Source organism: Ceratotherium simum, chromosome X (assembly GCF_057802395.1).
Source record: "Ceratotherium simum simum isolate JZ-2026a chromosome X, ASM5780239v1, whole genome shotgun sequence".
Lineage (NCBI taxonomy): Eukaryota > Metazoa > Chordata > Mammalia > Perissodactyla > Rhinocerotidae > Ceratotherium > Ceratotherium simum.
The window spans coordinates 115365748-115393143 of record NC_141940.1 but is presented as its reverse complement, the minus strand read 5'-3'; the positions used below and the strand labels follow the sequence as shown (position 1 = coordinate 115393143).

Below are 27396 nucleotides of genomic sequence, written 5' to 3'. Positions count from 1 at the left end.
TGTTTGTCAATCACCATATACATGTCTCCCTTCACCCCTTGTGACCACTCCCCACCCCCTGTGCCCCTGGTAACCACAATACAGTTTTCTCTGACCGTATGTTGGTTTATATTCCACATATGTGTGAAATCATGCGGTGTTTGTCTTTCTCTTTATGGCTTATTTCACTTAATGTAATACCCTCCAGATCCATCCATGTTGTTGCAAATGGGACAATTTGTCCTTCTTTATGGCTGAGTAGTATTCCATTGTATATATATATATACCACATTTTCTTGATCCAATCATCAGTCGAGGGACACTTGGGTTGCTTCCACTTCTTGGCTATAGTGAATAATGCTGCAATGAACATAGGGGTGTATAAGCCTCTTCAGATTGTTGATTTCAGGTTCGTTGGATAGATTCCAGTAGTGGGATAGCTGGATCATAGGCTATTTCTATTTTTAATTCTTTGAGGAATCTCCATACTGTTTTCCATAGAGGCTGCACCAGTTTGCATTCCCACCAACTGTGTATGAGGGTTCCCGTTTCTCCACATCCTCTCTAACATTTGTTGTTTTTTGTCTTGGTGATTATAGCCATTCTAACAGGCGTGAGGTGATATCTTAGTGTTGTTTTGATTTGCATTTCCCTGATGATTAGTGATGTTGAACATCTTTTCATGTGCCTATTGGCCATCTGTATATCTTCTTTGGAGAAGCGTCTGTTCATTTCCTCTGCCCATTTTTTGATCGGGTTGTTTGTTTTTTTGTTCAGTTGTGTGAGTTCTTTATATATTATGGAGATCAACCCCTTGTCAGATGTATGTTTTGCAAATATTTTCTCCCAGCTGGTGGGTTGTCTATTCATCTTGATCCTGGTTTCGTTTGTCTTGTAGAAGCTCTTTAATCTGATGAAGTCCCACTTGTTTATTTTTTTCTTTAGTTTCCCTAGTCTGACTAGGCATGTCATCCGAAAAGATTCCTTTATGACCAATGTCATATAGTGTGTTGCCTATATTTTCTTCTATGAGTTTTATAGTTTCAGGTCTCACCTTCAGGTCTTTGATCCATTTTGAGTTAATTTTTGTGAATGGTGATAGCAGATGGCCCACTTTCATTCTTTTGCATGTGGCTGTCCAGTTTTCCCAACACCACTTATTGACGAGACTTTCCTTTCTCCATTGTATGTGCTTAGCTCCTTTGTCGAAAATTAGCTGTCCGTATATGTGTGGTTTTATTTCTGGGCTTTCAATTCTGTTCCATTGATCTGTGTGTCTGTTTTTGTACCAGTACCATGCTGTTTTGATTACTATTGCTTTGTAGTATGTTTTGAAGTCAGGGATTGTGATGCCTCCAACTTTGTTCTTTATTCTTAGGATTGCTTTAGCTATTTGGGGTCTTTTGTTGCCCCATATGAATTTTAGTATTCTTTTTTCTATTTCCGTGAAGAATGTCGTTGGGATTCTGATTGGGATTGCATTGAATCTGTAGATTGCTTTAGGTAATATAGGCATTTTAACAACGTTTATTCTTCCAATCCATGTGCATGGGATATCTTTCCATTTCTTTACGTCATTATCTATTTCTTTTCAATAATGTCTTTTAGTTTTCGTTGTATGGGTCTTTCACTTCCTTGGTAAGATTTATTCCTAGATATTTTATTCTTTTTGATGCAATTGTAAATGGTATTATCATTTTGAGCTTTCTTTCTGTTAATTCGTTATTAGCATACAGAAATGCAACTGATTTTTGTAGGTTGATTTTGTACCTGGTGACTTTGCTGTAGTTTTTGATTATTTCTAATAGTTTTCCAATGGATTCTTTAGGGTTTTCTGCATATAAAATCATGTCGTCTGCAAATAGTGAGAGTTTCACTTCTTCGTTGGCTGTTTGGATTCCTTTTTCTTGCCTAATTGCTCTGGCCAAAACCTCCAGAACTATGTTGAATAAGAGTGGCGAGAGTGGACAGCCTTGTCTCATTCCTGTTGTCAGAGGAATGGCTTTCAGACTTTCCCTGTTGAGGAGGATGTTGGCTGTGGATTTGTCATATATGGCCTTTATTATGTTGATGAACTTTCCTTCTATACCCATTTTGTCGAGTTTTTATCATAAATGGATGTTGGATCTTGTCAAATGCCTTCTCTGCATCTATTGAGATGACCATGTGGTTTTTATTCCTCGTTTTGTTGATATGGTGTATCACGTTGATTGATTTGCAGATGTTGAACCATCCCTGTGTCCCTGGTATAAATCCCACTTGATCATGGTGTACGATCTTTTTAATGTATTGCTGTATTCGGTTTGTCAATATTTTGTTGAGGATTTTTGCCTCTATGTTCATCAGCGATATTGGCCTGTAATTGTCCTTTTTTGTATTGTCTTTGTCTGGCTTTAGTATCAGGGTGATGTTGGCCTCGTAGAATGAGTTAGAAAGTATTCCATCTTCCTCTATTTTTTGGAATAGTTTGAGAAGGATGGGTGTTAGATCTTCTTTGGATGTTTGGTAAAATTCACCAGAGAAGCCATCTGGTCCTGGACTTGTAATTTTTGGGAGGTTTTTGATTACTATTTAATCTCTTTGCTTGTAATTGGTCTATTCAAATTCTCTATTTCTTCTTGGTTCAGTTTTGGGAGGTTGTATGAGTCTAAGAATTTATCCATTTCTTCTAGATTGTCCAATTTGTTGGCATATAGTTTCTCATAGTATTCTCTTATAATCCTTTGTATTTCCATGGTATCCATTGTAATTTCTCCTCTTTCATTTCTAATTTTATTTATTTGAACCTTTTCTCTTTTTTTCTTAGCAAGTCTGGCTAAGAGTTTGTCAATTTTGTTTCATGTGACTTTTAAACTCTTTGCTGTCCATTTCTTTTTTTTTTATTTTTTGTTTATTGCAGTAACATTGGTTTATAACATTGTATAAATTTCAGGTGTACATCATTATACTTCTATTTCTGCATAGATTACATCATGTTCACCACCCAAATACTAATTACAACCCATCACCACACACATGTGCCGAATTATCCCTTTCGCCCTCCTCCCTCCCCCCTTCCCCTCTGATAACCACCAATCCAATCTCTGTCTCTATGTGTTTGTTTATCTTTGTTATTATCTACTACTTAATGAAGGAAATCATACGGTATTTGACCTTCTCCCTCTGACTTATTTCACTTATAAAATATCCTAAAGACAAAAGTAAAACAAAAAGAATCTAAAGCTGAATTCAGTTTTCTTATTGTAGTCATTTTGAGACTGTTCAAATAAGAAATTATGCCACTGTCATTAAGAATCAAGATTTTCAGCATAAAAGAAAAGAGATCAATTATAAAATCAAGGAAGTTAAATTAAAACCTGTAATCTTAGATTTGAATTGGAAATAGTGGTTTGAACTCAAGATTTATCTTCACCTTCTGAAATTTACATATTTTCCAGCTTTGTCTATCGAAGAAGCCAAGAGTCAATAACAACCCAGGAACAATGAATACCCCTGGCATGCAGAATGTGGTCTCTAAAGCCTGTTCCCTCTGAGAAGAGCCAGGGCTTCTTGGAGAAAGGGCCGATTCCAGGTCTGGGCAGCAAATGTGCAAGATGAACCTGGGACACCTTATCATGCCTGAAACTCAGACAGAGGAGGAAACAAACCTCGAGAGGTCCAGTGACCTGTGCAATGCCACACAGGAGGCAGGACTCTGGCAATAGCCAGAGTGCTGGGTCCATGCCCACGCAGAAGGCAGCGTTCCCTCAGCCAGGCCTCCAGGCCACGGCCCTCCCAACTAATGTTCCAACCGGGATCCAGAACTGTCTGACCAGGGTTCTTCACCGCCACACTTGTGGGATTTTGACAATAAATCCATTTTAAGCCACTTTGGCATTGGAGAACTTTTAAAATTAGCCAGCTGCACAATCAAGACATCCCATATTTGAAATGCACATGCTTGTGTGCTGTGAGGGTTACATTTCTAAAACCACCAAGACTATTGGTGCCCTGCCCATATTCCCTCACCCTCATCACTTCAGTGCACACCAGCTTGACTTACACTTCCCAGGACCTCCATTCTTTGCCTGTGGGCTTTCTCTGACCAGGGAGCCTGCTTTTCTAGAAGTACCAGGGAAATATTGCTCTGGCAACTAGGCAGCCCTCAACCAACGACTGAGAGAAAGTGGTAGATAAATATCCCAACTCCCTCACTTCTAAGGTGTGTGTTCTGCACTGGCGCCCAAAGGGATCCAGCCCCAGGTACTTACAGTGATAACATGCTCATGAGTGCATCCTTTATTGGCTTCCTTCCCTTCCCTTTCTCACTTCCCCACGCCCCCTACTGGTAGCTTCCTAGTATTACCTCTTAAATAAACTACTTGTACCTGAACCTTTGTCTCAGTGCCTGTCCTGGGGAAACCCAAATTCTTCTTTTTATTTTCTGAACCTGTATTCCATGGGAAGATAGAGAGGAAAAGAGCCATTGTCCATGGAGAGTGGGCCTCCCTCGATAATACTGCAGACTCAGCTAGAAGCAGGCTAATTGAGTCACAAGAGAACACATCTTTCCTGACTCCAGGTTCAACATATTGTGTGTTAAGTGTTCCCCATTCATATAGCTCATGCCGTGTCTTTTATAGAGAGCATAAAACTCATTATAAATGTCTAGGCTTTGGGGGTGGAAATGTCCTTGGAAAAGAATTCCTTTTGGCTTGCAGGCTCATGTATTTATAGCTTCTCTGTTGGCCCAATAAAGGGCATCACTTCTCCTCTACCTACGAAGATACTAATTAGCAAGTAATAATTCTAAGTAAGTGCAGTGGAGGTGGTATGTAGGGCCTTCTGTGAGTATTTTTAAATTTTCCATCATTGCCGATGATCTCTAAGTAAATTTTAAGAGACTAACCTCTACCTAGGAGAAGAGATTTATTAGCATATATAATTGGGTGTCATATGCTAATTATCTTACTGCTTCACAATTTAACCAAGCCAAGGGCATTTGTCCAAGAGGACCAGAGAAGCTCCATGCACCATGCTGGAAACAGAACCCTTTCCTCTTACATCCAGTGGTTGTGTGCAGTGTCTTCTGAACAGAAAGGTGATTTCCACATGCTTTTTCTGACCTGCCTTTCCCACTCCAGCTCCACTTTCTTCCCTGGAATGTCAAAGGTGCCCATGTTCATGAATGACATATGTAGTTTGAGCAGGACTGAAGAGACTTTAAGACATCATATTCATCTTTGTGGGCAGAGTACCTTCTTTCTTCTCCATTTTCCTGCTTTCACGGAACCAGAGTACCAAAGGATGATACTTAGGTCTTCCCTATAACCAACCTCACCTGGTTCTTTGCAAGTAATGAAAACAGATTTGTGACATTCTCTCTTTTCTGAATCTTGGAAGTATTTCTTAACTATCCATTTGGCTCTCCTGAAAGATCAAATTCCTTATTTCTGATCAGTATCATCTTTTCTATACTTTAACCTGATTGCAAACTTGTAAAACTGCCAGTGTCTCTTTAAGGATTATGGGTCTGATGAAGCAAGGGTTGAGCCAAGCTCTCATTCCTCCCACTCTGATTTAAGCTCAGGCATGCAAGCCTTGAAAACTGGCACAAATGTGTCATGACTTGGTGATAGGTTGGTCGTTTTCAGTCCAGGTTGCTAGAAAGCAAGCACTTTACCACTATCTAAGAGCATGATGCCCCCCTCTGGTAAAGATAACCTTGGGGTTGATCTAATTATTAGATTGAGCTATCGAGATAGTTTTTGTAGAGCAAAACAGTTGAATATCACTAATTTAATATAGTTCAATCTAATACCTACAATGTTGCCGTGGTCTCTCATTCTTTAAACTAGTGCTACTCAATATGTGTCTATTGACTGGCAGTGTCAGCATCCCCGAGGAACTTGTTCTTTGCTCCTTGGGCTGAAGCGCTTCTGGAATACTAAAATAAAAATGGCTGGTTTCTTAGAGAACAGGTGAGAAGTGTGTGTGTGTTTTGAAAGAACAACCCGATAGATGTGATAGGTAGCAAATAAGGACTGAGAGAGATGAAGGGCGTGGCAGCCAGGCTGAATGTTGGCATGGGAGGAAGAGGTTGCCAAGGGAAGTGCATGGACCCAGGGTCAGGAGACCTGAGCTTTGTTTTTGCCTCTGCCAAAAATCAGCTCTATGATCGTGGGTCAGATCTTTGAACCTCGATTTCCTCATCATTACATGGGATGAGTGACCTAAACAGTAGTTTTCAGTGTGTCAACTGCTACTCAGAGCAAGAAACACATTTTTATAACACAGCCCAGCATACACACACATACACATGCACACATACACATGACAGAAACAATAGCTTCACAAAACAATACTTACTATGTGCAGTGCGTTTTGCTATTTTCTGTTCTACTCTCTTCTATTTCATTGTTTTAAAAACGCTAGTCTTGACCTGCTAAATGGATTTCACAATCCACTAATGAGTCATGCCCTACAGTTTGAAAAAACACAGAACTCCATAATTTCTGAGGTCCCTTCCAGCAGTAGAATCCAATGACTCTGCTAGATGCCTAAAGGAATTTTCTTGAAACAATAGCTGAGCTGTGACAGATGGCTATGTGCTTACATTCTGGAGGAAGTGCATGGTGTAGAACATGGCAGCAGAATTACCTGAAGATAAACAAGTAAATTACAAACCGCTTCTAAGGATAATGTACAGTGCTGCGACTCTGACAGTGACTCAGAGAATTGGAATCTCCAAGTCATTACACCAAATGGTGCCCAAGTCGACCAATATCAGAGACTGGGAACATCCGACTTGCCAGAGAGGTCACAGGCTCCCCGGTTGTGGGCAGCCTTCTTTTCAATTTCCAGATTGTAAGACCCCTCCAAAGAGTGATGTCTAGTGGTTTCATCTTTGGTTACAGTTCACTCACCAAGAAGACAGGAAAATAAAGAAAAAAGAAACTTAGAGAGCTCTAGACTTTCCTCTTTTGAACTTGGTCCCCAATCCTGGCCTCTTGGTCTTCTTTTGTTCCAAGTCCAGGAAAGGGAACTAATATTTAGTCATCAGTGTCACAGCAAGGACTTTATCATTTCACTGGATCCTCAGAACCACTCTATGAAGGCTCTAGGATATCCACTTTACAGAGGAGGGTACAGAGGCCCAAAGAGTTGTTCTAAATAACTTGTTCTAGATCCCCTGCTGCCATGATGAGTCCCCATCTTGCCATCCCAGAACCCAGGGCCTTTCTCCCAACCCATCCTGCCATAGCTTGAATATAGAGTCTTTCTGGTGGATGATGCAACCGCACTTAATTTTGGTGACTGGTAGAAAGCAGAGGCGTAAATGGAGCAGGACAGGACTCAGAGAGCAGAAAGTCCAAAACCTCACTTGTAAAGATGGGAATTTGACTCCTGATTCCAGGTTCAATGACTTGCACAAGGGCACAGAACTGTGAGTAGAACCCAGGCTTCTAGTGGTCTTTCCACAAGATGTCGGACATTAAAACAACAACAATAGCAACCATAATAATTAAACAGTCATGGTATGAAGCGTCATTTTGTTTTAGACGTTGAAGGAAATATTTCTATGGGGAAAAATTGTTCTAGACCATTTTAGTGTATAAGTAAGTACACAGACATGTTCTCCTGTTCTGTGGGTGTTGGAATGTTTCAGGGCACTGGAACTTCTTAGGAAACCTAGATTTTTCTGATGCTGAGGTGTCCACATTGGATGCCTTGTCCACAGTGGGGAACAAGTCTGAATTATTGTGGTTTTACAGAAAAGGAAGCCCAGCCGGTACAGACTGTGGGAAGCTGGCTCTGGCGTTGGCTGCTCCACAGGTGGCAGGAGGTTTGGTGCTCCCTCGTCCACACTGCCAAGCAGAGTGAGCAAGACACTGGTTGCCAAGGAAGGAAGGGCAGGCGAGAACGAATGGTTTCACTTGGTGAAATCCCCTCCAAGTCTCTCAAAAGATCTGAGAACTCGGGCAGCAGTAACAGAGACCCCGAGTAGATTTCCATCTTGCTTACCAAGCTGATGGCTGCTGAAAATTAGCTTGAGCATAGCAGGGACCTGGGGAGCAAACCACTGACATATCTGTGACACTGACTATTTCAGATGCTCATTAATATATTAATGTGCTAACACTCTCCTTGCTGCTTTCTGTCACAGGGCATCAGAATGGATGGTTTGTGGAGAGATGTGTTCCCAGCAGAAAGCTGTGTGATGGGGATGGGTGTGATGGGTTGAAGGGCAGGAAGGGATGTTAGCAAGGTGTATGTGGGTAGTTAGTCCTGTAGGCACTCTAAGAACCTTTTCAAAAATCCCTTACCTCCCCGAGAGGGTAGAAATTCCATTTCTGAGTCACTTTGCACATTTTTCTGCAATTTTCACCACACATAGCATTCAAACTTTGATTTCAGCTGTTACTTTCCCTCTTTTAAATTTTTAAGAGCCTGGGAGAAAGAAGAAGGAGTAGCATGCAGAGAGAGCCAGTGGCAGGGGTGCAGACTTGAAGTTGAGAGGCTTTCTAGGAAGAGAGGCCAAGAATAAGCATTTTGCCCTCCTTTTAGGGGTAGTACAGCATCAAGGGAGTGAGAAGCTCATGAGACCAGGAAAGGCAATATTGAACAAGTACCAACCCTAGCAGGGCAGGGGGAGACTGAGGGCTGGAGAGGCTTGGGGCAAGATTATATTTGCCCCTGATTTTTACCCCTTCCCAACAGTTCCCAAACTCGAGCCTCCTCCTGCCCTTAGAAATGGGCCTGGTTTTTCCAAGAGAGTGGAGGCCACTAGTTTCTCTCGACTCTCAAGTCAGCTCATTTCAGATGAACCCAGTGACCATATCCATGCTTTCAATATATCACTATGAATCAAGGTCTAGACGATTCCATTATCTCCAGAGTTCAACAGGCGAATGAATTAAGTTCAGTCTATAAAGACTTTTCACTGCCCTGTGGACCTTTCCTACAATGGCATTTTCTTTCAGCAGTTGGGTTTTGTAGTATCTGTTTGTGGTGCTGTTTGTATTTCTGGAATATGACAAATCTGCTGGGCACTTTTTGAAAGATTCACTCAGTTCTAATACTATGGATGATACAGAGTGTAGCCGTTCTGAATCCTTTATTTTTATTTTGAGAAGCACTAGATACTTTTTATGTGGCAGACAGTCGCTCCCCACACCCTCCCCCAATCAGCTTTAGTTGAGGCAAACTTATTTCAATATTCGTTTGTGAAAGAGCAGCAGCTTGTAAGCCAAACAGAGATTCTAATCCCAGATCTTCTACTTGCCAGGTGTGTGACTTTGGAAATTTACTTACTTTCTCTGAGCTTCTGCTTCCTTACCTGTAAAATGCGAGCAATACTTTAATCTTTGGGTTGTGTGGAGACACCATGAATATAACGCATCTGCCTTAGATCTTGGCTTATGGCTGGAGTTCTCTGCAAGAGCCTATAGTCTTAGACAGGAGAAATGATACATCCACATAACCTTTATCCTGCTGTAGGGGTAAAAATGAGGCACTGCCTTATTTCCCACTGTAACCTGTGCTATTGCCTGCCTCTTCCTTGGGGAGAAGTAACAAAGGGAGGAGAGGACAAGTACCAGGCAAGGCAAGTGACTGGCTCTAGGGAAGTAGATAAAATAGTGGGCGGGTGTATTAGTTTTCTATTGTTGCATAACAAATTACCACAAATGTAGCAGCTTAAAACAACACCCATTTATGATCTCGCAATTTCCGTGGGTCAGGAGTCTGGGCACAGGTTAACTGGGTCTTCTGCTCAGGGTCCCACAGGGCTACAATCAAGGTTTGGGCTAGGGCTGAGTTCTCATCTGAGGCTCAGAGGCCTCTGCCAAGCTCATTGGTTGTTGGCAGAATTCAGTTCCTTGAGTTTGTAGGACTGAGGCCCTCAGCTCCTAGAAGCTGCCCACCATTACTTGGCACGTGGCCTTCTCCACGATGTGCCAGTTTGTTCTTCAGGGCCAAAGGAAGAGTGTTTCTGCTGCTTCTTGTCTTCTTTTAAGGGCTCACCTGAGTAGGCCTGATCCACCCAGGAAAACTGTCTCCTGATTAACTCAAAGTCAGCTGAGTAGAGATCTTAAAAATCCCTTTTGCCATGTAATGCAACATAATTCACAGGTTCCACCTACACTCAAGGGGAGAGGACTATACAGGGTATGTACAGGAGAGGGCAGGAATCGTGGGGGCTATCTTAGAATTCTGCCTACCACAGAGGGGCCCCTGGATGTATCCAGATAAGCAGAGGAGAAACCTTCTCGCTTCTCTTTGTATCATTTTTATGAGAAGAAACATTCCTGGGAGTACTAAGCTTGCTATCTTGCATGGCTCAGCCATGGTGAAATTGTTAAACAGGGAAGAAAAGGGGGCAGGGTGAACCTGAAGATGTGCAACAGCCTTGCAATGGCAGTGGCACAGCGAGCTTATGGATGAGTGCATTCAACTTTTGCTGAACTGTTACTTAGGAAAAGGAATAGATTTTTTAAAGAAGGAAAATGGGATAGTTTTCCCTGGAAGAGCTGCATTAGTGCCTGTCTGTCTGCCTCCGGTGGACACATAATACTAGTTAATGCTCTGTAACCAAAGGACAGACTGAAGTAAAGGCATTAACGAGTTTTCCTTCCTTTCCCTGTCTAAGCGATAAACACATTGTGGCAACTGGTGGGTGAAATGTTACCTGCTAATGTGTGGCAGAAATCCGTTATAGCTTCTCAGCAGATAAAGAAGTAGACTTCGGACAGGGGGAGGTGAGGATTCCTAGCCCTGAAGGCTGTCATTGTCAGAGGTGGTTCTCCCCAGGAACCATGACTTGCTGCCCATGCTGGAACTCATGCATTAGTCTGTGCATCTGAGAATCCAGTCCTGAGCAGCAGGCAGAGATCAGCAGCCCAGAAACTCAGCACTGGCTTGCCCAGTTGGCACAGTAAGAATGTGTTTAGAGCATCACAAAGCAGGGGCACCAAAAAATGCTTTTTTCAAATAACCTGATATTTAATATGTAATAATAAGGAAATAGAATTTTGCTGAGCTTCTTTACATTTATTTTATGATATGCTAATTTATTCTTCAATTTGGGATTACCTACTGCAGAAAGGTGGAGGTGGAGGAGTAGGGACTATAATCTTTTCAGAGTTTAGGGCCTTTAGAGTCTAGAGGTCTTAAAACATCCCTAGGGAATCTAAAACAGGAGGAGTCTGCCAGAGGTCACTTCTCCCAACCTATTGCTTCCAGGCAGCATCATACCTGAACCATTTTGCAGAGAATGTATGCTCCATGAAGGCAGGGATTCTTGTGTGTTTTGTTCTGTGCAGTATCTCAGCACCTAGCACTGAGTGTGGGACATAATACCTATCTAGAAAACGTTCCATGGGTGAATGGATATTTCCATTTTCAGCAGTCTCTTCCCTTCCCCCGTGTTGTCCATCTCCCTTAAGATCCCATAAGATCCCAAGCCATCATCAGATAACATTCTGTGTTTCTCAAACTTGCCTGATGATAAAAGAATAGTCTTGGGGCGCTTTTCAAATATACAGATTACTAGGCCTCTCTGTTGAAAATACTGGTTCAGGAAGTCTAGGTTAGAGCTCAGGAATCTATGTTTTTGACAAGCATTTCTGATGAGTCTTTTCTTCAGATCAAGTCTGAACTTGACATAAACAGCAGGAGCTCAGCTCTTCCCCACACAAAGATTGAGGAGCCATGGTCACCTGACCTGGTTTCTGAAGGGCTATCAAAAGTTAACACCCTGAGCTTCTGGTCAGTGGCGTTGAGGGAATGCGGGGCTATAAGAGTCTTCTGGTCTATCCCCAAGTCACCTGGCCCAGCCCCGAATCCTGGTTCCTGCCTTCCTGAAGAAATGGGCCTGGGAGAGGAGGTACTCAGAAGCCCCTCTACTTCCGGGACTGTGCTCTGAACTTCTTGCCTCTTCTTTCCACCAGGCAAGCTTTCTGTTCTGTCCCTTCTCCCAGTTGTCACTAGCAGAAGAATTCACAGCCACCTCTGGTGGGTTTGATAATGACCTCTTCGCTTTTGGGGGAGAGTCGACCTCTGCATCCAGGGAGAGGCTAACTTTTTAGTCAATCCTGGTCACTGGACCAGAGAATTCCTCCTACAGTTGCTAAATAAAGCCTCTGTCTTCAGCACTCCCCGCTACTTTACGCATGAGAGAAGGAAAGCTCTGATCCAGATATGGCTTGCCCTTTCTACCCCGAGGCCTCCCGTGCCTCGTCTGAAGCCTGAAGAGGCTCGTTTCTCCTAGGTCTTCTTGTCTCCAGGACTCAGTGACCCCTGACTGGTTCACCAAGCACTTATAGTTTCTAAGGAAAGAAAAGTTGCTGCCTTTATTCCTGGTCCCACAGAACTTTCCCCTAAAAATGCTCTACCCTACCCAGGAAGAGAATCCTGGGATCTCTAACCCTTGGTCTTGAATTCTTCTTGGAGATTACACAGCAAGGAAGAATAAATCTAGGTCAAAAGGAGTAATCTGGTCTGTAGCTGAAGGTGAGAGAATATAATAGATTTTATGGTTATGATTGTCCAATATGATAGCCACTTATGGCTATTCAAATTCAAATTAAATAAAATTAAAAATTAGAAAGTGCTTAATAGCCAATGTGGCTAGTGGCTACCACATTGCATGGCACAGCTACAGAGCATTTCATCACCACAGAAAGTTCTATTGGACAGCACTGTTTTAAAGGCATGGCATTGTCCCCTTGACCCTGTCCACATGATGTTTCTTCAGCATCTTTGGAAATGTGTCTTTGTTTCTGTTGGTGGTTCTTGCAGTTATGATGCATTATTCTAGAAAAAAACACTACTGAAGACTGCAATGGAAATCAAAACCAAAACCAAAAATAACTGCCATAAGTGCAGTACTTGGTGTGTGTGGGGGATTAATTATCAAACGATTGCATTTTTCCCAGTTTTTCTTCTATTCTCCTTCTACAAAAGTACCCTCTCTTCTTCATTTGCCTCTCTGCTTTATCTGTAGTGTATCTTGTCCTATATAAGACTTCTCAGATAAAGTGAAATGGTAGACTAGACGTCAAAAAGAAAAGGATCAGAGAGGAACCAAAAGCCTGTTTGGGGCACAGGAATAGTTGGGCAGAATGCCCCCAAATCACACACTGGGACTAAGAAGAAAAGAAGCGGAAGGAGGTGATGAGACTGGGAGGAGCAGAGTGGGCCCAGGACAGGGGTCTGGTCTGGATAGTGGGTCTGGAGGATAAAGCATCCTGGGCCAGTCCTCACCATTCTTGAGGCTGGCAGGCTGCCCAGGAATTCCTCTGTGCAGTAATTTCCTGATCAGAATCCTCCTGCTTAGGAACAGCTCCTTCCACGAGAATTGATCTTCGACTCCTGGGTGATCTCCGTCCTAGGCTCAGTGTGTACATGAAGAAGATATAGTGGGTTAAATGCTATGTTTGGGGGAAGGAGGCCTCCTTCCTTGATCTCTTGGATGAGTTGCAAGGATCATGCCCTTCTCACCAGCACTGTCTGTGGTTTCCCTCCCTTAACACCAATTATCCCTGTAATGGTTTCTTTTATGCTTATGCTCTCCCCTGGGTGAGACTAGGGTAAACTGAGCAATGCTTTGAAACATGGCAGGCAACAGAGTTGGCAGGTGGAAGGCAGGATGAGGTTAAATAGTGAGGGTCGGGGGCCAGGGGTCACAGGAGAGAAAGCAGGCAGGGGAGGGCAAAGCTCAGGTGGGCATCAGGAGCAGGTGTGCAGAACCATAGTTCTGAGCCCTGTGGCCAGAAGACTAGAGCTGGGGCAACCTTTTCAACTCATCCCTGAGGCTTTTCTCTGCTTCCTTGGAAGGCAAGACCCCATCCCACCTTCAAGCATGGCTGGCCACAGGTCGATGAGCAACTGTGTCAGAGAGTGTGAAGTGAAGTTGTGGAGAGGAAGTTAGCTGATCACAGGAAGATGGTTGTGTCCTGGGGTCTCCCATCCCTTGGCTTGTGGGCAAAGGTTATCCATATCCCTATATCCATATCATAAACTTCAAACCTTTCTCCAGCCTTGAGTGAGCTCCTAATGTGAATGCAGCAGTCTGGACTTCCAGACTCCACGCCATCCCCATCCCCACCCCAGAGTCTGCCAAATGCACAGTTTAAAGCTACTGATGTATAATGCCCCATTTCTCTGTTTGTCTTGCAGCTGTCTCCAACCTGGACACTGAGAGTAAGCTGAGCGTGTACTACCGTGCCCCGTGGCACCAGCAGAGAAACATCTTCCTCCCAGCCACGAGGCCACCCTGCGTGGAGGAGCTGCACCGCCACGCCCGGCAGAGCCTGCAAGCCCTGCGCAGAGGTGACTGCTCCTGGGATTGGGGGTCTTTTCCGAGAAAGAAGTCAGAGCTTGTCCTGTCCAGGGGTTGTTCTCTGTCCCATCAGTCCCAACGCCACCCCTCGTTATAGCAAGTACTTTGAAACATTCCCTTTTCTACCCTAAAATGAAATTCATGGGTAATATAACCTGCCTATACACATAATTTAAAATAGAATTATGGTCTAAATATGATAATAAAGAGAATTTAAAAGGAAAATTATTTATACTACTAATAATATTTGCAATATGCAAATGCCTGGGCATGATTGCACTAGAAGACATAATGAACGCACTTATCAAAAGTAGGTTTGGATTAGTAAAGACAACCAGAGGCCATTCTGAACAAAATGTATAGGGAAACGAAGGAGTCGAGGGGCAGGAGGACACACCATGAAAACTGGTGCATTCAGCGTACATTAAATATGAGCAAAAAAAATAAACCTTTGTATTATAATTAAAAGGGAATTAGGTTTGATTCAGAAATAGATTCTAGGCTTCTCCCTTACAAGCAGTTCTGGTGGGATGTTGGTGGGGCCTGGGGCACTGTTTCATTGTTCAGGACTATCTTGTGCATTGGAGGATGGCTGTCATCTAACAACCAGAACCTCCCCCAGGGGGCTCTTCTGCTCCTCTTGAGCACCAGTGATCTGGTCCATTCTATAGCAGAGCACGTAGAGGCCTAATGAGGTCAGGAAACTTGCTCAGGGTCACACACAGCAAGTTAGGTAGACTGCCAGGACCCCAGACCTGGGCCTCCAGACCCCCAGCCAGAGCTTTATTCCTCCTCACCACACACTGTGTCCTCAGGAAATACAGAAATATTTCCATTTCTATTTCTCTCTCAGTCCTGAGAAAGCCGGAATAGGCACATAGCAGTCAAGCTAGAAGATACAGCCTTTTCTGACACTGGTTACTTTTCAGTGCCTTAAAACCATTCTAATGAGGACAAGGAGATTAAAAACTGGCATCATCCTTTTAGAGTCCCCTAAGTTGGGTATCAGAAGTTGACATGCCTGCTTTTTTGGCCTTTAGATTTGTGCTATGGAGACAGGTGGCGTCTGTACATTCAATATCTTTGTTCCAAATTCCCTATGCTCCTTTACAGAATGGTATTTTGCAAAAGTATTAAAATTCAAGTAAAATATTTTAATGTCTCTATCAAGATGGAGAAATAAAATGACAAATGTTGTTTTCAGCTTATTTTCTTCCACATATGTATGACTTCTCCTTCCCCTATCCCTAGCCTTTTTCCCTTTTAATGAAAGAGCTAACCTACTAATATCCCTAACACAACTGTTTCTAAAAATTCCCCTTGGTTATTAGTTGCAGATACTGTTGACACTTATAATGAACAGTGATGATCACTATCCTCTAGACATACCTCTGGCATTCTTACTATTCACTTCAATTTTATAGTTGGCTAAAAAGTTCTTCTTTACCAAATTTTTAGTGCAAGCCACCTTCCGGAAATCTTTCTTTACACTCTTGCCACTCCTTTGTAGCCTGGATTAGGCACCCTTCCCATAATATCCTGTGCATCTTCCCCTCGTGCCACTTATAAGCTTATATCATAACTCACCACTTATGGGCCTGTCTTTCACCATTAATCCATGAACAACTCAAGGGCAAGGATGATATCTTATTAATTTTTTTATTCAAAGCACTTAGCATGAACCTGACATAGAGTAGGTCCTCAATGAATGTTTGTGCAACTGAATCAAATTCTGCAGAAAACTGGTTGAGCACTGAGGGCACAGAATGACAACAAAGGAATCTTATCATTCTCACTAAATACTTTCTCTGATCCCATCATTAGAGAGCTTGAGTAATGTTAGCCCTTTAGACATAATTATTTTTACTCAAAAGTCATCCCTGTTTAGATTTTTCCAGACTCAACCAGATAACATTAAGCTGTTCATAAGCTATCACATTTCATTACGTTGTCAGGTTTGGACTTAATGGCAGAACTGAGGAACAGCAAGTGCCAATATCAATTTTCTCAGAACTTCCTCCTGGGGCTGAGAGAGGGATGCGGGGCCTCCTGGGGTTTGGAAGGAAGATCATGGAGCTGCTTCTTGCCCTCCACAGGCTGGCTTGCTTTGTGGTTGTCTCAATAGCAAATCTTGGGTGTAGTAGTTTTAATAGCACTGCAGGGAGCCATAAACAGGAATTATGGGCATCATAGAATTAAAAACATGCAGTGTAGAATTAAAATTAGAAAGTGAGTTTTTTTTTTTTAACCTTGTCCAAGAAACACAGTAGCTTAGCAGTGCATTCATCAGAATACCACTTCTGCCATCTGGTGGCCATGACTAATACTGACCTATCAGACAACCACCTTGCTCCCCAAATGCCTCAGTGAGCTTCCCTGTAGGTTCTCTATTTGGACAGCTGGAATATCCCGGCTTCCACCAGGAGGGAGTGGATAATGAAGCACAGACAAGGGAGGCTCGGTGGCAGCAACGCTGTGCTCGTTTTGGAGATGAGGCTATAAGGAGGGAGCTAGGGGACTGAGATCAGAACCTAGTAATTGGCTGCCTTCAAGATCTGCTCAATAGCAAACCCCTCAACGAAGTCTGCTGAGGGCCAGGCATTGTACTAACCCTAGGATTCAGAGAGCAATAAAGTGTGGTCCCTGCCCACAAGGAATTCCTGGTTTAGTGAGGGAGACGGACAAGTAACCAGGTAATTTCAGCACAGTGATACAGGGGCTCAGAGGAAAGGCACTAATTATGCCATGGAGCTTCAGGGAAGGCTTCCCAGAGGAAGTAGCACCTTAATGGATTTCAAGTTGTCTCGAATCCAATTCCTCTTTTTCCCACTTTTTCTTAGCAATTCTTTAATGCTCAGAGCCAATAATAGCTTTAAGTTATGGCATCATTTATGTTTGTAAGACAAGGAGAGAAAGATTACTAAGTGGCTATAAAGAGATATTTATATTTTATATTTCCTTTCCTATCAAGCTTCAGGGCTGGGGTCTAAGTTCCATTGGTCTAAGGGAATAAGGACTAAAAGTCTACTGCAGTTTCAGGCTCTAGTAGACGAATGTTCTCCTCACTTCACCACCAGAAAAAGTATTATTTGGGAGCCATTAATCTAGCCTGCCTGCTGCTGGCCTAGGGCAAATGAAAGAGATATATTTAAGGAAGTGTGGGAGGAGAGCAATTGAATGGGAAATTGAGTTGATATCTCTCTCCAGACTCCTCCCCTCCTTCCACCTTATCCTAACCAGTGACTGCTGTATTCTACTCTTCATTATGAATTTAGGAATGTAAAAGCTTTTCCTTGTACTCCCCATTTGGGAAAGCCCACTGTTTGCTTGCAAAGAAAAATGAGGGTGGCCCCGGAGGCAGGCACTTTAACAAGGAAGACATTTATCTCAAAAAGTCTTCCTGATAAACATTGGCTTCAGAGGCAGTTTAGCAAAGACTACCTACACAGTGATGAGGACTTTTCTCTGGTTGTGAATGGGAGTCAACATTTGTCTAAATCCCGAGCAAAGGAAGATGAGGAATACTGCAGTGTTTTCCTGACACAGACAGAAGTTGGCAGTTGAGACAGGGAGGCCCACACGGACAGGCCAATCAGACATGGAAAGAGATCAGAAAGCTCTAGAGTGCTCAGGTACAACTTTAGACCACAGCATACTGGATACAGCAAAGTGGAAAGGGGCTGGCATAGGGAGGCCAGTGGAAACAGGCAACAGGACCTAGAGAAGGCATAACAGCGAGGGCACCAACAACACACCCCATGAGAAAGACAGGGGTATGGAGTGCATTCTAATGTTAAAAGACTTTAATGAAAGCATTAATTCATTCTTCCTTTTAGTCACTCAACAAACATTTATTGAGACCCCCACTATGTCACAGGCATGGCAGGGTACAGGGATTGAAAGCTGACTAAAATGTAGTCTCTGTCCTCCTTCTAGTGAAAGAGGCAGATATATAGAGAGATCCTGATTTTTATCAATATAATGATAGAAATGAAATGGGCACTGGGCACTATAGGGCCTTTGCAGAAAGGGCATCTGATGTTACCTGAGAGGGTGAGTGCAGTTAGTTCTGTTTTCTAACACAGGTAAAAAAGGAAGTTGTGTCTTATGAGCTGCCAAATATCCATTTCCTATATTATCATTGTTTAAAGAATTAGAATGTGAGAAAATATAATTAATTATAATCAAATACTATCAAACCTAAGCAGTCTTGCTCTAACGAGTGAGAAGGTGTGTTAGGACCTTATAGAGCCTATAGGTCAACTAGTGGTCAAGAGCAGGGCCCTGGGGCCAAGTATGTACCACTGCCAGCTCGGCAGTGACTTAGCCTCCATACGCCTGTTTAGGCATCTGCAAAAGAGGGACGGTATGAGTGCCTACTTTGTGCAGTTGTCGAGATGATACACATAAAGAGCTTTAACAAAGCATCTTTGGCATGTGGCAATTGCTCAATAAATATTGGGCATCATAATTATTATTGTACATGTGCTGAGTAATGGCAATTTTAAATAACAGAAGGGCAGATTAAGAAATCTGCTGCACAAATTTGTACCTTGGTCATGAGGGGATCACGAGATTTCAGGCCCTGGCTATGAGTGTGGGCTGGATTTTGGTAGGTGGGGTGGCCTTTGGTGTGGCCAGTATGTTGGGCAGTGTGTGCTTTGGGGCTCACTGAGACACCCAGAAAGCTAAATTGTGCTCTTGGTGTCTCAGTGATTCTTGTTATGAAGTTGGGTCCACTTCATCCCACATACAGATATTTCTTGGATTTTCCCAGAGGTAGCTTTAGTCCTAAATCAGACAACTGTTGTCATTGGGATTCCTTTACTTTCTCTAGGAGCCCATGATTTCAAAGCCCTTTTGAGCGTTGTGGGTGACAGGGCTTAGATGGCTGCAATGGTGTGCTGGTCACAGGCTCTCTAACAAAAAATGTAATAAAATACGATATATAAATAAAAGCCTTGATGTGTAGCACTCACCAATTTCTGTGATGTAAATACTCCCACTATGGCCTTTTTCAAGCTACCAACAGTTTAAAAACTGGCTTGGAAAATTCCTGAACACACAGCCATCAGCTCTCCTGAGCCAATGTGAGCTGGATGGCTGTGAGCATTTGTCCCTGGCATTCTTCAGGAGGCTCTGGTGTGTCTGTGCCTACTGTCCACTCCAGCACTGATGTCAGCAAATCTTCCACCATTGTTCTCAATTTTTTTTTTTTTTTGCTCATGTTGTTTGGAAATGAGGCACGTTGAGAAATATACTGCTTTTTCCAAACTCTGAGTGAGCCATCTTATACAAAGATTATGAGATGGACTCACTGAAATGTAGGTGTCCAACTTCATATTAATATGAAGTGAAAGTTTAGTTCAGAACCAATCAGAAATTCTTATTTAGTATATGAATGAGCTAGATTAGCAAAAACTCATTTTTTCCCAGACTTTTGCTCATCCTCCCAAGGGGGCAAGAGAAATTGAAAATGCCAAGCATGCTTCTGTATTATTGCTTTTTCTGCCCCCAGAACACCGGAGCCGGAGTGATCGCAGGGAGCAGAGAGCCGCTGTCCCCCTTTCCGTAGCGGTTCCTCCACTGCCGGCCTACCCGCCAGCTCACAGCCAGAGGAGGCGCGAAGTTAAGGACCGGCACTTCTTAACGGTAAGCTTGGTGGCCAGCCGGCAGTCCTGTCCTGGCCCATCAGGAAGCATGAGTGGGTCTTGGGAGTCAGTTTCCCTGGTCCTAGTGAAGGAGGCTGGGCCGCCTGAGAGAGACAACCATGGGGGTTTGAGAAAAACTGAATTTTTTCCCCTTTTATTCCTGAAAGGAAGGCCTATTTTTTGGAATAGAGTGGGGATACAGGTGTATTCTTTCAGTTAACCGGTTGCACAATACAGTAAAACAATCACAGTTAAGGACTCTAAATCAGAAAAAAAAAATTGCTTCCAATCTTAGTTCTTCTGCATACAAGCTGAAAGATTTAGCTTTAGCAGGTTACTTACCTTCTTTGCCCTCAGTTCCCTCATCAGCAATATGGGAATATTCATGGTACCTAACTCATAGGGTTTGAGGATGAGATGAGATAGGGCATGGAAAGAGCTTAGCACAGTGCCTGCCACAGAGTAAGACCTCAACTACTATTATTACTAGTCGGGCAATAGCACGGCTGACTCGGTGGGGTGAGCTGAGAAAGAAGGTAAATGATGTGAAATTACCATTTGAAGATGAATCCTCTCATCACTTCATGCTTCCCCATCCTATAAGGGAGGCTTGTTCTTCAGGGTAACCAATTACCAGAGTGATGTCATCACTGCTGGTGATTTCAGCCTTGCCTGAGTGGGTGTGGATGTAACTCAGCCCAAGCCCCCAAGTATGGATTGCAGATCATGAAGCTGAGCCCAGCTCAAAATGCCTGCCAACACCGTCACCCCAGGTGTGCCTTCTGAGGCCTCCGTGGAGACAAGTGAGCACTTTGTGCCTCTGAGTAGGGCATCGTTAAAGTGAGGGGCCATGGTCTCTGTGATCAAATCAGCCCACACTGCCTGCCCGAATGGCTGGACCCCTGCTCCCTTGTCATTCCAGTTTGAGGCCCCAAGTCTAAAGAAGTTACAACAGTGTGGGTACAAATTGAGGTTTTTATTTGAATTTAAGTTTGTATGTATGATTATAAACCCTGCATCCTAATGGCTTTTACAATATGCAAAATATTTGGGTCACATGATGCCAAACATCCAGCTGAGAACAGACTGCATCCAAGAGAATCTGCATGATATAACATACCCAGATGAAAAAGTGAGTGATATTGGACAATACATAGACCTGTTTTCTACTTGTGGCTGAACAGTAGGCTTCATGTCCTTCAGACTCATCAAGTGCCTACTAAGTGCCATGTCGCGCTCACTACATTGCTACAGTGCAGCCCAGTGATAAGAAAGGAAGGTAAGAGCCTCTTAGGGCTTTTCTAGGTCTTTATATAGAGCAGCTACACATGCTAGTGATTTGTCATAAAAGCCCCTGCTCGACAAAAGTTCTTATTAAGCTCGATTCTGCTTGCTGAAGCATTTGCTTTTAATGAGGCATTTTCTGCATAAAAATGCTAAAAATATTTTTCCCATTCATTATAACATGTTTTGTGGTTCATTAAGTTCGTTTTCTTGGTGGGGGGAGGTAGGAGAGAAGAATGTTGAGCATTTACAGAAATGGTATAAAAATATTACCCTTTGTCATAATCTGCATAATTTTTAATAATGTCTAAATACCAAAGTAAGACTATAGGAAAAGGCTTAAAGTAATAAATGGCAACGAGGGTGCTTCATTTACCCAACAAACATCAGTAAGAGAGGAGTCTAGATCATACTTATGTAAACCAGAAAATTTACCCATCTCAAATGGTAATACTTAGTATTTCTAAGTAATTTGGGAAAATTTTAACTGTTTCATTTGTTCGATTGAGTTTGGGTCACCAAGTTCATTGGAAGATTTTCCATTCAAGTTATACCCTCAGACCTGGAGCTGACTCAGAAGAGAACACAGTTCTATGCATTAAACTTACAAGGGCTGTATGCTGCTGTGAGAGGAAAGGCTGCAGGTATAGGGACAGGAAATTTGCAGCCCAATTGCTGGATGGACATTTTCTTAGACAGCAACTCTCCTTCTTTCATCTACGAGACTTAAGCCATTTTTTTGTCATCTTTTAAAAAAGCATCCACAATGAGATTCTGATGTACAATCTTCTGCAACTCTGCAAACGGTTATACTATACTTTGGTCATTAATGGCATGGACTATGAACCACACTGCCTGGATTTGAATACCAGCTCTACCATTTACTAGCTGTGTGACCCTGGACAAGTTAATAATTTCAGTGTCTCAGGGATAACAGTAGAGAGTACCTCATAAGTTTGAAACAAGGACTGAATGTGGTAATACTTGTAAACAGTACCTGATGCATAATAAGCATTCAATATCTATTAGACATCATTATCATCATCACTATTATTATTAGCCAATCAAGTCCCTGAGGTATCAGTAATATAGTGATAAGATTATGGGTCTAACTGGGTTTAAATCCCAGCTCTACAACTTTTTGGTTGTTTGATTTGGAAAAAGTTATATGTTTTTGAGTCCCAGTTTCTTTATCTGTAAAATGGGGATAATAACTTCAATTTTATAAGGTTTATAGGAAGACGTAATACAATGTTGTACAAATACGATTAAATTGTGTGTGTGTGTATGAAAAAGTGTCTGGCATAGTGCCTAAAATACATGAATATCTGAATCTATATTCATAACCACCTATAATAAAATTCTTACCATCAAATGAAAAGCCTATAACATATGATCATATATAAGACTGGAGGAAGTATAAGTTGTTGCACCCTTTTTAGAGGGCAATTTGCCAATATTTAACAAAACTATAAGATATTCATACCCTTTGATCCAGCAATTCTATGTCTAGGAATTTATCCCAAGGCAATAATGATAGTGTATGCAAAGATTTATTCACTAGGATGTTCATCAAAACACTGCTTACAATAGGAAAAATAATTACAAATATCCTAAGTGTCCAACAATAGGGACTTAGTTTAATGAATTCTGATATAATCAAAGGATAGACTACAATATCAAAAATAGTGTGATACAAGAATGTTTAATGATATGGAAAATGTATGTTTTATCATCAGGGATTTTTAAACAGTGTATAAAATTGTGTATAGTATGATCTCAAAAAATATGCGTGTATATGTGAGTATGTATACACACATGCATAGGGAAAAAAGGCTGGAAGACTATATACTTGTGATTCTCAAACTGTGTGATGAGGTACCCCAGGGCACTGTAGTGAAATCCTAAGGGTGAATTGGGATATTTTAAATTTTTAAGGGGCACAGTGTCATCTGTCTGGTGACATCTGGTGATGGCTCCAAAGTAGCCTCATAGCTCCTACAAATAGAAAGAGGGGATGCTTGGTTTCTTGACATTTGATTTATATCAAAGTTCTCCAAGGGGAACTCACAGGAAACTGACCAGCCAATTTAGCTTAAAACTTTCTATCAGCTGAAAATTCATGGGGTATCTCCTAGTCAAAGCCCATCTGGGAGTCCTCTTTCATCAATGGTGGTAAAGGAGGGGATTTCAGGCCCAGATGGTTTCCCAGAGGAATTCTACTAAACCTTCAAAGTCCAGATAATCCCAATGCTCTATAAATTGTCTCACAGCATTGAAAATGAAGTAGAACTTCCCTATTTCTTTTATAAACCTTTTATGAAGGTTTGATAAATAAATGTGATAAAGAAAAAAAGAAGAAAGGAAGGGAGGGAGGGAACTGCAGACTAATATCACTTATGATTATTGATGCAAAAATACTAAATGTTAGCAAACAGAACACAATAACACATAAAGAAATTAGTATGCCATGACTAAATGAGATGTATTTCAGGAATGAGAAGTTTGTTCATTAGGAAATCTATTAGTATCATATACCATATTAATAGATCTAAGGGGAAAAAACCCATATGATTATCTCCATAGATGCTGGAAAGTCTTTACATCAAGTTCAATACCTATTCTTTATAAAAAAGACTTGAGAAAATAGGAATTAAGTGGTACTTCATTAACAAGATAAAATATATATACCTTAGTCCTAAAGCCAGTATCTTACTTAATAGGGAAACACTAGAGGTATTTCTGCTAAAATTAAGAACAAGGTAAGGATGCTCATGATCTCTGCTACTAATTAGCCTTATACTAGAGAGATTAATCAATGCAATTAGACAAAATAAATCAATTACAGACATAAGAATTGGGAAAGAAGTAAACATATATCTAGTTGCAGATGATATGATACTATACCAGGAAAATCCTACAGAATCAATGATAAAACTAACACACAATAAAAGAATTCAGTAAGGTAGCAAGATATAAACACATAAAAATCAATACCCTTCATTTACACAAATGGTAGCCAATTAGAAGACCTAGTGGCAGAGAAAACTCTATTTACAGAAATAACAAAGAAGATTAAATACTTAGGAATTAATTTACCAGAAATATACAAAACCTATATGAGAAAAACTTAAAAGCATTCTTAAAAGACACAAAATCAGACTTTCTCAAATGGAAGGAGGTCCTCTGTTCTTAGATAGAATGATTCAGCATTATAAACAAGTCAGTTCTCTCTAAGTTAATTTATAAATTTAACACAATCCCAATAAAAATACCAATAAGCTTTTTAAAAAATTAGTTAGACCCATTGATACTAAAGTTCTTAGGAAGAAACAAACATACAAGAATAGCCAGGAAAACACTGAAAAAGAAAACCTACAAGGGGTAACTAGCCCTACCAGACATTAAAATATCTTTAAAACCCTTATACTTAACAACAGCATGGTACTGGCACTGACAAATATACCAGTAGAATAGAATACAAAGTCCAGAAATTGACCCAAGTATAAATGAAAACATAATATGTGATAAAAGTAGTATCTCAAAACACTGAGGCAAAAGATAGAGTTCTACTTAATGATGCTGGAACAACTGGGTAGCCACTTGGTAAAAGAAAAAATTTTATAAGTTTCTCAACCTCGGCACTATGGACATTTGGGGTCAGATAATTCTCTGCTGTGGGGGTTGTCCTGCACACTTTGTGATGTTTAGCAGCATCCTTGGCTTCTACCCACTAGATGCCAGGAGCACCTTTCCTCCTAGCTTTGACAACCCAAAACATCTCCAGACACTGCCAAATGTCCCCCAGGGGGACAAAATTGTCCCTGGTTGAGAACCATTTAATTAGATCCATACCTCACGCCATACAGAAGATTAAACTCCAAATGGATCAGGGACCTAAACAAAAAATGAAACCATAAAAGTACTAGAAGAAAATAAGGGTGAGTTATCCTTTGGCCTCAGCCTAGGAAAAGGCTTTCTAACTCTGACTCAAAATACAGAGGCAATAAAAGAAAAGTTGATAAATTTGAACAGTAAATATTTTTGCATGCTCAAACACCATAAACTAAGTCAAAAGACAACCAAAAACTGGGAGAAAATATGTGCAACATATGCCACAGAGAAAGGACTAATGTCACTAATAGATAAATACCTCTTAAAAACTGAGGGACAAAGAAAGGAACAAAAACCTGGTAGAAAATTGAGAAAAAAGTCTCGAATAGACAATCCAGAAAAAAACATAAAAATGTTTATTAAACTTAAGAAAAATTATTCAACATCACTCATAATTAGAGAAATGCAAACAACACTGAGATATCACTTACCACCTATTAGATTGGCAAAAATTAAACAATATAACAACATATTCTATTGGTGAACTGGGGGGAAACAGGCACTCACATACATTGCTGATGGAAATGCAAACTTGGTACAATCTATGTGGAGGGGAATATGGTGACATCTAACAAAACTACATATGTACTTTTTGCCCTAGCAATCCACTCAACATACGCCTCTAATAATACAAAAAGGTTATTCATTGCAGTGTTGTTTACAATGACAAGATATTGGAAACAGCCAAGGTGCCTACACATAGATGGAGGTATTTAAGAGCTATTTGTCCATTAGTGGTATTAGCCCTTTTTCTGTGGTATATGAACGTGTAGTGATGGAATAAACTACAGGACATCCACACAATGGAGTACTATGCAGCTGTACAAACAATGAGGAAGATCTTTACAAACTAATAGGAGTGATTTCCGTGACGTACTCTTAAGTGAAAAAGGCAAAGCCCCAAATAGTGTCAATAGTATGCTACCCTTCATGTTAGAAAGAAGGATGTATAAGAAAATATACAGGTATCCACTTATCTGTGTAAAAGAAATAGCCAATTCTGCTATAACACATATGCATCCCTGAAAATCTCCACACTATGCAAAGTTGCACAATAAAAACTGAAGGGTTTCTGGGGATAACAGGGCACAACCCTCAAAAAACTTCTTCCATGACACACACATGCACAAAAAGATAGGAACTTAATAAAAAAACAGTAGCACAGTTTTACACATTAAATGGTTAAGAAATACATAATACAATAAACGAGTCACTTTACCTAGAAAAAACCCTAAAGTTTGCTTGTGGAGTGGGTGTTAGAGGGCTGCAGCTTATGAGTTACTGTGAAGAGGTGGAAGGAGGGGTACCTGAAATCAGAGGGAAGGTTGTAACCCCAGGTGTGGATGGTGTGGCTCCTAACACATGAGTGAACTGAGGGAGCTCGGAGATATTTGAGGTGTGTGCATTTTGTGTATTCTTACACAGCTCACAGAAACCTAGAATTTCTCATGCGTGAAATCATGCATAAACAAACACAAAATGCACATTAAGCTCAAATTCTTCTCTAAGATATCAATCACGTTGGAACAAATTTGCTTTTTCAAAACAAGCATTATAGCAAAACTGACTGTACAGGAAGGATAAACCAGAAACTAATGAGATTGGTTTACCAATAGGCAGTGGGTGGGAATGGGATAGAAAGAATGGGGGATCGGAAGGAGGTAGGAGGGTCGAGGGAGAGGGACAATTCTTGGAATATATTTTTTGGGTAGCTCTAACTCTTAGAACCCAGGTAATGTTTCACATACCTCTCCCCCCAATAAATAAATAATTAACATCAACCAGAATGTGAGGAGAACCCAAAATGAAAAACAAACAATAACAAATAAACCTAACTATATTACAAATGACTATCAAAACCACACTGAAGGAGGTAGGGAAAATAATAGCTAAGCTAAGTAACTTTAGAAAGAAGTATTTTTGTTTTAACCACAAATATTTATTGATGGATTGATGAATATAATTTTAAATAGAACAATAAGGCACAACCATGGATTAAAACAGTTTGCTATATTGCCAAAAGAGGGAAAAGCCATAAACTTAGGAACTTTAAACATACAAGTCAAAGACCCTCGGAGGTACTGAATAGATAAGTATCAATTTTTCCCTTTTATACAATTCCTATATTATTGGAATATTCTATATTCCAATAATATTGGAATGATCCTTCAGACAGAACTCCTCATGCACTTATACTTGAGCCATCCCACCTGGCCACTCCTCTGTTCCCCACTCTTTTCCCTTCCCTTTGCAGTGGTGTTCTTT

The 27396-nt window shown here is 41.3% G+C and overlaps 1 protein-coding gene across 2 annotated transcripts in view; it reads left to right on the top strand.

Moving 5' to 3' along the window:
* NHS (NHS actin remodeling regulator) overlaps positions 1–27396 on the top strand; it is a 337576-nt gene that overhangs the window by 279838 nt on the left and 30342 nt on the right. For both annotated transcript variants that reach the window (XM_087427737.1, XM_087427738.1), the window contains exons 2-3: positions 14140–14292; positions 19821–19954. In XM_087427737.1, coding sequence (XP_087283863.1) covers positions 14140–14292; positions 19821–19954 — 287 coding nt within the window. The remainder of the gene's footprint in view (positions 1–14139; positions 14293–19820; positions 19955–27396) is intronic.